We start from the raw sequence: 12,776 nt of genomic DNA on the forward strand, positions 1-12,776 counted from the left end.
GGATAGTCAGCACAGGCACAATGGGCCGAATGGCCTACTTCTGTGCTGTATGATTCTAAGGCGAATTCCCCGCTCTTCTTTGTATAGTGCCATGAAATCTTTTACATCCACCTCTCGGTTTAACGTCTAATCTGAAAGATGGCACCTCTGACAAAGGAGCAATCTCTCAGTACTGCATTAAAGTGTTAGCCTAGATTATGTGCTCAAGTCTCTGGAGTGGGGATTAGAATCTGACTCAGAGGTGAGAGTGCTATCACTGAGCCAAGGCTGACATCCAAATGTTAGTTCAATTTTTAATGTTAGTAAAGAGCTGACCACTGTTCATTCTCACAAATAGGTTCCTAGGTGATCTAACAAAGCATTTGAGATCTTATATAGTTTTTCCTGCGCTATCCCATCTGAAATCAGACAGGGTAGTGGCAGAAATGGGAAGGAAGCTGTACCACCGTCTCTCCACCCCGACCTCAATTTCCTCCTCACCGCCCTCACTGGCCACCACTTTCCCACCCGCCGTGTGTAAATGAAAGCAGGTGGGCAGAGCCTGGCTACCCACCCCATTTTCCTCCCGCCTGCCGCTGTTACTGACACTCCCAAGAACAGGGTGGTAGAAGGTGCCAGTAGTGGTACCAATTTCCCAAAAGTGCAGAAATGGCAGAGAGGACCTTTTTTCCCTGCATTCTGGCTCCCACTGTCTGCCAAGGCTTACAAGGCTGCAGATCTTGCTGTCTTCGGGGCTCTTCTGCCCCTTTAAAATCTCTTGCCACTTTGGTGACACTGGTTGCTTCCTCTTGTCTGCAAGAAACCCACTGTGAGCCCACCAAACATAGGTAACAAACCCGGACCCAGGAAAATGTGGTGTCTAGGAGGGGTGGGTGGAAAGTCTGCCCAGTTGGAACACCATCGCTCTGAGGAAAATCCAGTCCTTAAAGTTCAAATGGTATAAGTTCAATTATACTGTAGGTGCTGCAAAGCCAAAGCCACATGAGTGTACCTCCACGAGGTGATATAACACCATGTGCCAAAATACATGTGTTAGTAATTCCTTACTACACTACCTGGGTGCACTGCAATTTAATGTTGATGCAACATTTACATGAACACAAAAACGAGACTATAACTGGACCGTTCACTGTCTGTAATTTTCAACGTGCTTTTTAAACTTTATAGTTTTATTTGATAAATTACCATTGGAGACCTCAAGAGTGACTGAGAAATGGACCTTTGAAATCTGAATTTTGACCTGGGTTATCTCACTTTTATTTATGCTTTTGACTAAAGTTAAATGAAGAATTCACATATGGCAATTGTAAGAGTATTAATGATTCTTTATTGAAGCTCTAAGCAACAGAAGGAATACATGGAAATATTTTTAGAAATTTGAATAGGAATTAGCATACAAAGAGGAGCATTCTTTTCAACAACACACCAGTTTTATTTCAGCATGATTTGAACTTGCTGTTATACAATTTCTTAAGATGAGCACTGAGAATAATTTTTTTGTAGATGTTGATGCATATTTTCATGGATTGCATTTCTTGATGTAGGATGAATGGTCCACGCACTTGTAGATTTAATGGTACTCCTTGGACAGAGCATCAACTACCACTTTAAAAAATTTCTCCCAAGCTACTTGAACCTCAGGAGTGAATTTCGCTTGCAAGCAATGGGCCAGTTCGATGATAAAGCAGTCAGCCAGCAGCTATAAAACAAAAGAAGAAAAACCCATTATACAAATTAAAAACAAAGTGTGCTTTTATGGGCTAAATTTATAACTCAAAGCACCGAATGATTTTGTCAGAAAATATTATATGGGAAAGTTAATCATTACAGGAAAAATCGCTGCATAAATGGAATAGTGCAAAAAAAGCATTGTTTAAGATCAGTATGTGATCCTGTGTAAACCAATGTATGAGTCAATGAGAGGGTGTCCATGACAGCACCAGGTGCATTTATACAACAAGTTGGTGCCAGATGAAGTGGTTCCAGTTTGCCAAACTTGTGAACTCCACACCCAGAGTTATGGCCCCACCTGACTTCACAGCAAAGTGGAGTGAAATTCTCTTTTCCAGTGCAAAACAGCCATCCTCCATAGCAACATTTTTCTTTTTCACGGAGATGCAATCTACTTTATTTGGGTGTCATGTCGTGCCCTGGCACTGGGATTAGGTTGCATTTACAATATAACTTTAGTGTAAATTAAATATATATTTAAAAAGATCAGTTTCGTACCTTGAAGTTTTCGACATCCACATGGAAAATGTCAGCATGCTTCTTGCTGAGTTCTGTAAAGTTATCCTTGACGCTATCTAAGTGTGCGACAGCAATATCCAGAGCAGATACCACTTTGTCTGCATGAACTTTAACAGGGTGATCTTCAGCTTTAAATTTACCATCGAAGGGAAAGTACTTCTGAGTCCAGGGATAGACAACGAACATCCTGGAGGGAAAAAAAACAAAATAATCCAACTGGTTTATGTCAAGTTCTGGATTGAATTTAAATCTCAAAGCTAATCAATGAATCAATTTAAACCAAGTAAAACGTTAAGCTTTACAGGGGCATGACTGGAACTTCAGTGAAACCTTTAATACTAATTACCTTACCCTGTAACAATGTTTAGGGAACCATTGGAAAATAAACATCCTTCGTAACATCAATCTCTGTTGGGCAATCTTGCTTGAAAATATAAAGCATGCATTATATTTAAAATAGAAATATCTTTTCACCATACCTTTCAAGGACTTTGGGGCCAATTACATCTTTCTTGAGAGAAGACCATATGGAGATGATGTGGTCTTTCTCATGTCCAACCCAGTGAACCATTTTGTCTGTTAAGATCTCACTGCTGCTCTTGTATAAGAAAGCTGTGTGAATCTGCAGTTTCTGTCTGATTTTTATAGTCTGGAATGGGGCACATCCCAAACCATCGGCCCAATGTAATAGGCTGAATGATTGGTAGGTGGGACCTACCTCCCTATCACTGGGCGGCACACTTCTGTGTTTGAGCGTTAAGATAAACACATGTTAAACATTCAGTCATTCGTGGCTCACCTCTGTCCGCCCATCACAAAGAATAGTTGTACTATTTTGCTGAATAATATTTTAACACTCTCAGTTCCAAACTGCGGAAACCTCTTCCCGGTTAATTGCAGTTAACTAATTCTCACATTTCCTTGTTTCTGTTAAAGTTTTTCACTCAACATCATATACTTAATTTACAAAATGACGCAAGATTATGCAATTCTATTGTTGAAACAAAATGCTAGTGCATTCATAAATATACAGTTAATGCTGTTCTAACCTAAATATATGGAATTGTGTTGATAAAATTTTAGAACAGGGCAAGATTATTAACTTGATGGAATATTATTTTTGATCAAATCTCCAAAAGACTGGGATTATCAATAATTCATTATTCTAGGATTGTCTATTAATACTTTCTTTTTCACCATTAGTATTCTTTAACTCTCAATACAAATAATTAGGATAAAGAACAAATATAATTTTTTAAATTTTTTTTTGTGTGCATTGTTTCTGATAGTATTTTCTCTGCATACACACTATCTAACTAGCATATTAGACAAAAAATAGTTGTTTAATTGATTTTTATGTTTCTATAATTGAAATTTATATTTCGATACGCAGTTACTCCATGCAATTCAGCTAAAGGGTTTACCTATGCTATAGTGTTAATTGTTTAATGGCCAATGATTTTATCGGTTAGATTTGCTTCCACAGCAGGTTTTGTGCTGCAAATACTGCAGCAGCCCAAAGGGGCATGAGAGCCACTTTGGCACTGAAGCAATTCAGATCACCGCAGTTTTGAGGCTAGTGGTTCTTCAGAGCAATGAATGCCTAAATTTACAGGCATAAGAACATAAAAAATAGGAGCAGGAGTAAGCCATATGGTCCCTCAAGCCTGCTCCGCCATTAAATAAGATCGTGGCTAATCTTCTAGCTCAACTCCACTTTACCGCCCTATCCCCATATCCCTTGATTCCTTTAGTGTCCAAAAATCTATTAATCTTAGTCTAATAACAATCCAAGGGAGAGCCACAAAATCTTCATTTTGTAAAGGTAATGGGGCAGCATTTTTAAAACGCCAGCTTCTGATGATTTGTGATAAGTTTTTATTTCGATGCATTTGTGTCCGAAAGTGTAATTTTCATGTTGGTGGTCTTGAAGTTAACTTAAAGGTTCTGTCGCCTGTAATGAATTTGTGCTGGTGTATCATGGCTGGTATGGCAGTAGCATCTTAAGCAGCAGTCTGGACACCACCACAGTTTTCCTTGGAGACAGTTGGTAAGAGGGTGTCATTGTTGTGCCAAGCAGTAGGTGGAGGGGCGGTGGGGGGGGAAAGTAATAGGGTGCTAGTCTGACTGGGAGGCTTCCCTTTTGACATCAGGTGACATGTAACAAGTATAAGGTCGGGGGAAAGGAGATTCTTATTCTGGTAGGGAAATAGCTTTTAGTGAGTCCAGCAAATTACTTCAGCAGCTGTCAAGGGGGCTTGTGGCTGTTTCTCCTTTGCTGCTTCCAACTAAGGCAAATTGCAAAAGTTGGTAGTGACACAGTACTGAACACGGCCTCCATGACTAACGGTAAAGGGTAACAGCATTCTGCAACAAGTACAGAAGCAGTAAAACCATTTTTTATTTAAAAAAACAAAACTAAAGACCTTTTTCGATAAAACAGCCTGTCCCTTAAGACAGATAGCACTGAAACGGCAGCTCTGGAAGCTGAAGAACCACATCTTTTGGTAGCAGTTTGGCCCTGAACTACGCTTGGTGATAGAGCGGCAAATCTGAGTGCACAGGTCTCTGGCATTCATTTGCATGCAATTTACATTGTTGCACCCTCTTCAGCTGTAGTCAGGTACAACCACCTGGAAAGCCATGCAGGAAATTCAGCTGCAGTGCTATTCAGGCACAGCATAACGTCTGTTTTTCATGCACTTTTGGGCACTAGACCCAGGAACATTACCACTATATTATTCGGAAATAAAGTAAGCAGATCGATATAACATACAATAGAAATACAGCATTTGGTTAAATAATATAAAATACTCCAATGACAAAATAATTGGTCAATTAATTTTTCATGTCATCTCTCTGTTCCCAAAGGCAGTTAAAGTCACACATCACTGGCAATGGATGCAAAAAAATTGTCTTTGGAATGTACCCTCCCAAACGCCTCCCGAAATGTCACCAGCACCCTCCCTGCCACTTGGGTGGATCACAGTTTTGGCCAAGCTGAGATAACGAACCAAAGAAAAGGCCTTTTGCGTGAGTCAATTTGGAAACTAATACGTTTCTTTTCAAAACAATGTTTCTTTTCAAAAATTGTCTCATTCCACATGATATTCTGAAAATATTGTGAAAATATATTTAAATAGAAATTTGTGACTAATGCAACCACAGAGGTTGTCATTTACAGCAACTGAAACAAAAATACATATCTTTTATGGAAATTAGTGATATGTGTAAAGTGGTTAAAATTTAAATATTTAGAAAACACAGATGGCAACATCTACTGTCCTTTTTTTAAAAAATAAGCTCCATGTAGGTTTAAAAATTGCCCAGAAAGTCCAAGGATTTCTCAGAGCACTTTATAAACCCAGTCACCGTCCACATGGTGTCAACCTAAATCGATATGAGATTATCACCTCCGATTCGTATCTGTCCCATTGGGCCAGGACTTTGGATTTACATCATAACTTAGTGTTGGTGCAAAGCAAAAACCTTCTGCGACAATAAAGTATGTTATACAGTTGCTTGTACCAAAGAACATTGGGCTCGATTTTCAAATCAAAGTGCGGGTGCATTGGGGGCGGGGGGGTTAGGAAAATCAGGATAATCCTGAGCGAGTAAGGAAGCCGGCTCCAACCAGCCGACTTCCACACCTCACACAGACGCATCTGCGTGCACACGCGCTTCTGGAATGCGGAAGCCCGCCAGCAATTAAAGCCGGCGGGCTGATATTTAAAGCACTTATTAACGTCGATGAGCTTGTTGAAGTTGTTAATTTCATGGTGATTGAGGCAGGGGAGCGATTTTCATTCAGCTTCGGCGTGTTTCCCGTGCTGTGGGAAACACTCCATGTTGTAGGAGACGTGTTTCAACTGGCAACCATTGGTCATTTAAATGCCTGTTTGACAGATGGGGATAAAAGGTAAATTATTGCAGCAGGGCACTCAGTTCTCTCAGACAAACTTTTGGCTTGGAGTTCTTTATGTTTAGACTGAAAATTTTTGGTTTCCACTCTGTTTACACATATTTACCAACTTTTCAGACCCCCACAAACTGACACCATCAGGATGGTGGGGGGCGGGGGGTTGTGCGCCATGGCTGCATTCACCACTACATCTGAGGACGAGCAACATCACCATCCTCGCCAGGCATGGCGTGCACTTCTGCCACTTGGAGCTCCACAACACAGTGCTGCGCCACAGGGACCTGCACAAGAACATAGATGGCAACAACAGAGGGTGCGACGTCGCAGGAGACACTACCCTTGTCAAAGGGTCTACAGACCAAGGCTCAGCTTCCTGGACCTCTCTGAGGAGCAGTGGATATGGAGGCTCAGAGTCAGTCGCCAGGTGGTCGAAGACATCTGCAGCCTCCTTCATGCCAAGCTGCGCCCGGCTGGGCTGAGTGGCATCTCATTACCCGTCGCTGTTAAAGTCACCATTACCCTCAACTTCTTCACCTCCGGATCATTCCAGGGTGCCATCAGTGACATCACCAGGGTCTCTCAGTCGTCTGTACACAAGTGCATAAGGCAGGTCACCGACGGTTTGTTTCACAGGGCCTCGCACTACGTCAACTTCCCCATGGATGACCTCAGCCAAACGGAGAGGGCAGTGGGAGTCCACTCTGTGGCTGGCTTCCCACGGGTACAGGGTGCAATCGACTGCCCCCATATAGCAATCCGAGCACCTCCACATGAACCAGGACTGTCCATCAACACTCAGCTCGTTTGTGACCACCGCAAAAGATTCCTTCACGTGTGCGCCAGATTCCCTGGCAGCTGCCACGATTCCTTCATTCTGGGGGAATCCAACATCCCGGGCAGCTTCCACGCACTGAACACCCTTAAGGGCTGGCTCCTTGGGGACAATGAATAACCCCTGCACATGTGGCTCATGATAACTCTGAGGAACCCATCACCGACCGTTACGACAGCCATATCACCACCAGGTCTATAAATGAACATGCTATAGGGCTGGGGGAGTGGTTCAATACACACCAGCGAGAGTGGGTCGCATTATAGTAGTGTGTTGTGTCCTGCACAACATGGCGCTACAGAGAGGGGTACCAGCTGAGGAGGCCCCATCTCCTCATCCACCATCCTCATCTGCCATCCCCATTGAGGAGGAGCAGGAGCAAGAGGAGGAGGAGGAGGACGACGAATGCATGGGCAGAGCAGTGGCTCACCTGGCTGCTTGTGAGGCCAGGGAGTCACTCATTTGTGAACGGTTCTCGTAAGATCAGAAAGTGAGAAGAGTCCATTCCTCAGATCACCTGGAAAGAGCAGCACCAATACCAGCCCTCTGCCCCCACCTCCCTGCACAAAACAGTCCTGCAACTACACATACATCCACTGCAAAGTGACCCACTGGGTGGCATCAAGTGTCACCATTCATGGTGAAGCACATGAAAGGGTGCTATCACAAAAGCCAGTCAAGAATGGGCTAGATGTGGCAATAGTGGTGAGAATGATAACATTTAATGTGACTTTTACAAAAAACAAATATAAATGGAAAACATGACAGTCTGTAATAAGTACATAAGAACATAAGAAATAGGAGCTGGATTAGGCCATCCGGCCCCTCGAGCCTGCTCCGCCATTCAACAAGATCATGGCTGATCTTCTACCTCAACGCCATTTTCCTGCACCATCCCCATATCCCTTGATGCCTTTAATATCTAGAAATCTATCGATCTCTGTTTTGAATGTACTCAATGACTGAGCCTCCACAGCCCTCTGGGGTAGAGAATTCCAAAGATTCACCACCGTCTGAGTGAAGAAATTTCTCCTCATCTCGGTCCTAAATGACCTACCCTTTATTCTGAGACTGTGACCCCTGGTTCTAGACTCCCCAGCCAGGGGAAATATCCTCCCTGCATCTATCCTGTAGAGTCTTGTAAGAATTTTGTATGTTTCAATGAGATCACCTCTCATTCTTCTAAACTCTAGAGAATACAGGCCTAGTCTACTCAATCTCTCCTCATATGACAATCCCGCCATCCCAGGAATCAGTCTGGTGAACCTTCGTTGCACTCCCTCTATGGCAAGTATATATTTTCTTAGGTAAGGAGACCAAAATTGTACACAATACTCCAGGTGCGGTCTCAGCAAGGCCCTATATAATTGCAGTAAGTCATCTTTACTCCTGTACTCAAATCCTCTTGAAATAAAGGCCAACATACCATTTGCCTTCCTAATTTCTTGCTGCATCTGCATGTTAGCTTTCAGTGACTCATGTACAAGGACACCCAGGTCCCCTTGAACATCGACATTTCCCAATCTCTCACCATTTAAAATATACTCTGCATTTCCGTTTTTCCTACCAAAGTGGATAACTTCACATTTTTCCACATTATATTCCATCTACCATGTTCTTGCCCACTCACTTAGCCTGTCTATATCTCCTTGAAGCCTCTTTGCATCTTCCTCATAACTCATATTCCCACCTAGTTTTGTGTCATCAGCAAACTTGGAAATATTACATTTGGTCCCCTCATACAAATCATTGATATAGATTGTGAATAGCTGGGGCCCAAGCACCGATCCCTGTGGTACCCCACTAGTCACAGTCTGCCAACCTGAAAAAGACCCGTTTATTTCTACTCTCTGTTTTCTGTCTGTTAACCAATTCTCAATCCATGCCAGTATATTACCCCCAATTCCATGTGCTCTAACTTTGTTCACCTCCTGTGTGGGACCTTATTGAAAGCCTTCTGAAAATCCAAATACACCACATCCACTGGTTTCCCCTTATCTATTCTACCAGTTACATCCTCAAAGAACTCCAATAGGTTTGTCAAACATGATTTCCCTTTCAGAAGTCCATGTTGACTTTGCCAAATCCTATTATTATTTTCTAAGTGTCCTGTTATCACATCCTTTATAATAAGATTCCAGCATTTTCCCTACTACCGATGTCAGGCTAACAGGCCTGTAGTTCCGTGTTTTCTCTCTCTCCTTTCTTAAATGGTGGGCTTACATTTGCTACCCTCCAATCTCCAGGAACCATTCCAGAATCTATAGAATTTTGGAAGATGACAACCAATGCATCCACTATCTCTATAGCTGCCTCTTTCAAAACCCTGGGATATAGATCATCAGGTCCTTGGGATTTATCAACTTTCAGTCCCATTAATTTCTCTAGTACTATTTTTGTACGAATACGAATTTCTTTCAGTTCCTCATTCTTGCCAGACCCTTGGTTCTCTAGTATTTCGGGGAGGTTTTTTGTGTTTTCTTCCGTGAAGACAGGCACAAAGTATTTGTTTAATTTCTCTGCCATTTCCTTATTCCCCATTATAAATTATCCTGTCTCTGTCTGTAAGGGACCCACGTTTGCCTTCGCCAGTCTTTTCCTTTTTACATACCTATAGAAGCTTTCACAGTCCGTTTTTATGTTTCTCGCTAGTTTACTCTCATATTCTAGTTTCCCTTTCTTTATCAATTTCTTGGTCCCCCTTTGCTGAATTCTAAAATGTTCCCAATCCTCAGGATTACTGCTTTTTCTGGCAACTTTATATGCCTCTTTCTTTGATTTAATACTATCTTTAATTTCTCTTGTTAGCCACGGTTGGACCACTTTTCCTGTTGGGTTTTTGTGCCTTAAAGGAATTTATATTTATTGCAAATTATGTATTAATTCTTTAAACGCTAGCCATTGCCTGTCTACCATCATACCTTTTAATGTAGATCCCCAATCAACCACTGCCAACTTGTGCCTCATACCTTTGTAGTTTCCTTTGTTTAGATTTGAGACCCTAGTTTCAGATTGAACTACATCACTTTCAAACTTAATGAAGAATTCTATCATTTATGATCACTCTTCCCTAAGGGCTCCTTTACAACAAGATTATTAATTAACCCTTTCTCATTGCACAATACCAGATCTAAAATAGTCTGTTCCCTAGTTCGTTCCTCAACATACTGATCGAAAAAACCATCTCGTGTACATTCCAGCAATTTGTCCTCCACAGTATTAGTGCTAATTTATATTGCCCAATCTATATGTAGATTAAAGTTCCCCATGATTACTGTATTACCCTTGTTACATGCACTTCAAATTTCCTGCTTTATACCGTGCCCTACATTACCACGACTGTTTGGTGGCCTATAAACAACTCCCACCAATGTTTTCTGCCCCTTGCTGTTTCTTAGCTCCACCCAAACTGATTCTACACCTTGATCTTCTGAGCCAAGATACTTTCTCACTGTTGTACTGATCTCATCCTTTATTAACAGCGCTATCCCACCTCCTTTTCCTTTTTGTCTGTCCTTCCTAAATGTAGAATATCCTTGAATATTCAGTTCCCAGCTTTGGTCACCCTGCAGCCACGTCTCTGTAATGGCAATTAGATCATAAGTGGCAAGTAACATTCGCGCCAGACAAGTACGAGGCAATGACCATCTCCAACAAGAGAGAGTCTAACCACCTCCCCTTGACATTCAACGGCATTACCATCGCCGATTCCCCCACCATCAACATCCTGGAGGTCACCATTGACCAGAAACTTAACTGGACCAGCCATATAAATACTATGGCTATAAGAGCAGGTCAGAGGCTGGGTATTCTGCGGAGAGTAACTCACCTCCTGACTCCCCAAAGCCTTTCCACCATCTACAAGGCACAAGTCAGGAGTGTGATGGAATACTCTCCACTTGCCTGGATGAGTGCAGCTCCAACAACACTCAAGAAGCTCGACACCATCCAGGACAAAGGCTGGTTGGCAGGAATGTTGTTCCACCAGGGTTGTAACTTTCCGACCCATAAGGCAGTACCTGTCAAACCACGCTCAAAAGTAGTGTCGGAACTCTCAATAACAATAGGGAGCTTCAAAAAACACTTCCTACTCCTCCAGCAGTCAGAAGCAATAATCCAGCAACTAACCTGCATGGCCCCTTTAAATAGCGCTGGTGGGGGGGGTCCTTCAGGCACTGTAAGAAACATTTAGATGGTCGGGGATAAGACTGTGCGTTGAGTTGAGCGTTAAGGTCGAAAACGATTTGTATCACTTTAAATCAGTGTTGCACACTGTTTGCAGCCATTTTCTCCCTACTTTACATGCTTCCAGCGTCTGGTATTGGCGCATGTGCTAACTCCTATACCAAGATGGCGTCTGGTGCACATCACACAGGAAACGTGCTTGCGCATCCAAGACGCCATCTTGGATGTTGGAGAGGCCATGTCGCGCCAAAACAACGGGCGCTACACGGCCCTATTTAGGGCCCTCTTTGTCTAGGCATGGCTTGTACAAGGGCCGAATGCCATGAGGGATTGTGGATTTTGTAGCTTTGTAGAGGGTGCCGTTAAAGCATTTCTAAGCTTCCTCAATTGGAATGTTACACCGTGGGATAGTAACAATGATTCAATCAACAGTTTTTGTGAACAAAGTCCAATTGGCTTTCCTGAAGTTCCATGGGATTTCTTTGTACTTTTGATGAGTGGTACTCACAGGCCGACATGGATAAGTGATGGTCAGTGTGGAATGTCATCAAGAACAGTGCATGATGCTGGTTGTGGGTGACTCATTATTGATGAGACCTAGCAGATGTCAGGGGCAATGCATCAGCATCCCTGTCGCACCCACTGTGAGTAATTGAATATCGGTGAAACTAATGATGCAGCTAGCAGACCAAATCGGAGAATCTTCAGACCCCAGTCAATCAGCTAACAATGCTGGTTAGGCCACTCACTGTCCAGCACACTCCGCCCATTTCTACCTCAAAATTGCAATTGGGGTCCTACCTACGTCATAGAATCATGATATGCACACTTTAATGAGTCTCCATTAAAAGGTATGACGGTGGATAGGCAATGGCTAACATTTAAGGAACAAATGCATGAATTGCAACTATACATTCCTTTCAGGTGCAAAAACACAAAAGGAAAAGAGGCCCAACCATGGCTAACAAAAGAAATTAAGGATAGTATTAGATCCAAAGAGGAGTCATATAAAGTTGCCAGAAAAAGTAGCAAGCCTGAGGATTGGGAGCAGTTTAGAATTCAGCAAAAAAGGACCAAGAGATTGATTAAGAGGGGAAAAGTAGAGTATGAGAGTAAACTTGCAAGGAACATAAAAGTGGACTATAAAAGCTTCTACCGCTTCTAAAAAGATTAATGAAGACAAATGTAGGTCCCTTATAGTCAGAAACAGGAGAATTTATAATGGGGATCAAGGAAATGGCAGAGCAATTAAACAAATACTTTGGTTCTGTCTTCAGGGAAGAGGACACAAATAACTTCCCAGAAATGCTAGGGAACCAAGGGACTAGTGAGAAGGAGGAATTAAAGGAAATTAGTATTAGTAAAAAAATAATGCTGGAGAAATTAGTGGGACTGAAAGCTGATAAATCCCCAGGACCCGATAATCTGCATCCCAGAGTACCAAAAGAGGTAGTCATGGAAATAGTGGATGCATTGGTTGTCATCTTCCAAAATTCTATAGATTATGGAACAGTTCCTGCAGATTGGAGGGTGGCAAATGTAACCCCACTATTTAAAAAAGGAGAGAGATGAAACAGGGAATTACAG

General features: G+C 42.4%; 1 protein-coding gene across 1 annotated transcript; it reads right to left on the bottom strand.

Moving 5' to 3' along the window:
• Nucleotides 1-1,304: 1,304 nt before the first annotated feature.
• On the bottom strand, nt 1,305-2,877 carry LOC137340586 (hemoglobin subunit beta-like). The gene is made up of 3 exons (XM_068003132.1): nt 2,730-2,877; nt 2,230-2,437; nt 1,305-1,699 (listed from the first exon to the last, which is right to left on the bottom strand). The coding sequence occupies exons 1-3, from the start codon at nt 2,819-2,821 to the stop codon at nt 1,571-1,573; spliced, it is 429 nt and encodes a 142-aa protein (XP_067859233.1). The 5' UTR covers nt 2,822-2,877; the 3' UTR covers nt 1,305-1,570.
• Nucleotides 2,878-12,776: the final 9,899 nt, after the last annotated feature.

Source organism: Heptranchias perlo, chromosome 22, assembly GCF_035084215.1.
Source record: "Heptranchias perlo isolate sHepPer1 chromosome 22, sHepPer1.hap1, whole genome shotgun sequence".
Taxonomy (NCBI): Eukaryota; Metazoa; Chordata; class Chondrichthyes; order Hexanchiformes; family Hexanchidae; genus Heptranchias; species Heptranchias perlo.

What these genes read in the sequence shown, in the direction of transcription:
- LOC137340586 (XM_068003132.1), bottom strand. Translation starts at nt 2,821, where the DNA reads ATGGTTCACTGGGTTGGACATGAGAAAGACCACATCATCTCCATATGG. An exon ending in GGCCCCAAAGTCCTTGAAAG is followed by an intron (nt 2,438 to 2,729) that starts GTATGGTGAAAA and finishes TTTTCCCTCCAG; the next exon opens with GATGTTCGTTGTCTATCCCT. An exon ending in TGGATGTCGAAAACTTCAAG is followed by an intron (nt 1,700 to 2,229) that starts GTACGAAACTGA and finishes TTTGTTTTATAG; the next exon opens with CTGCTGGCTGACTGCTTTAT.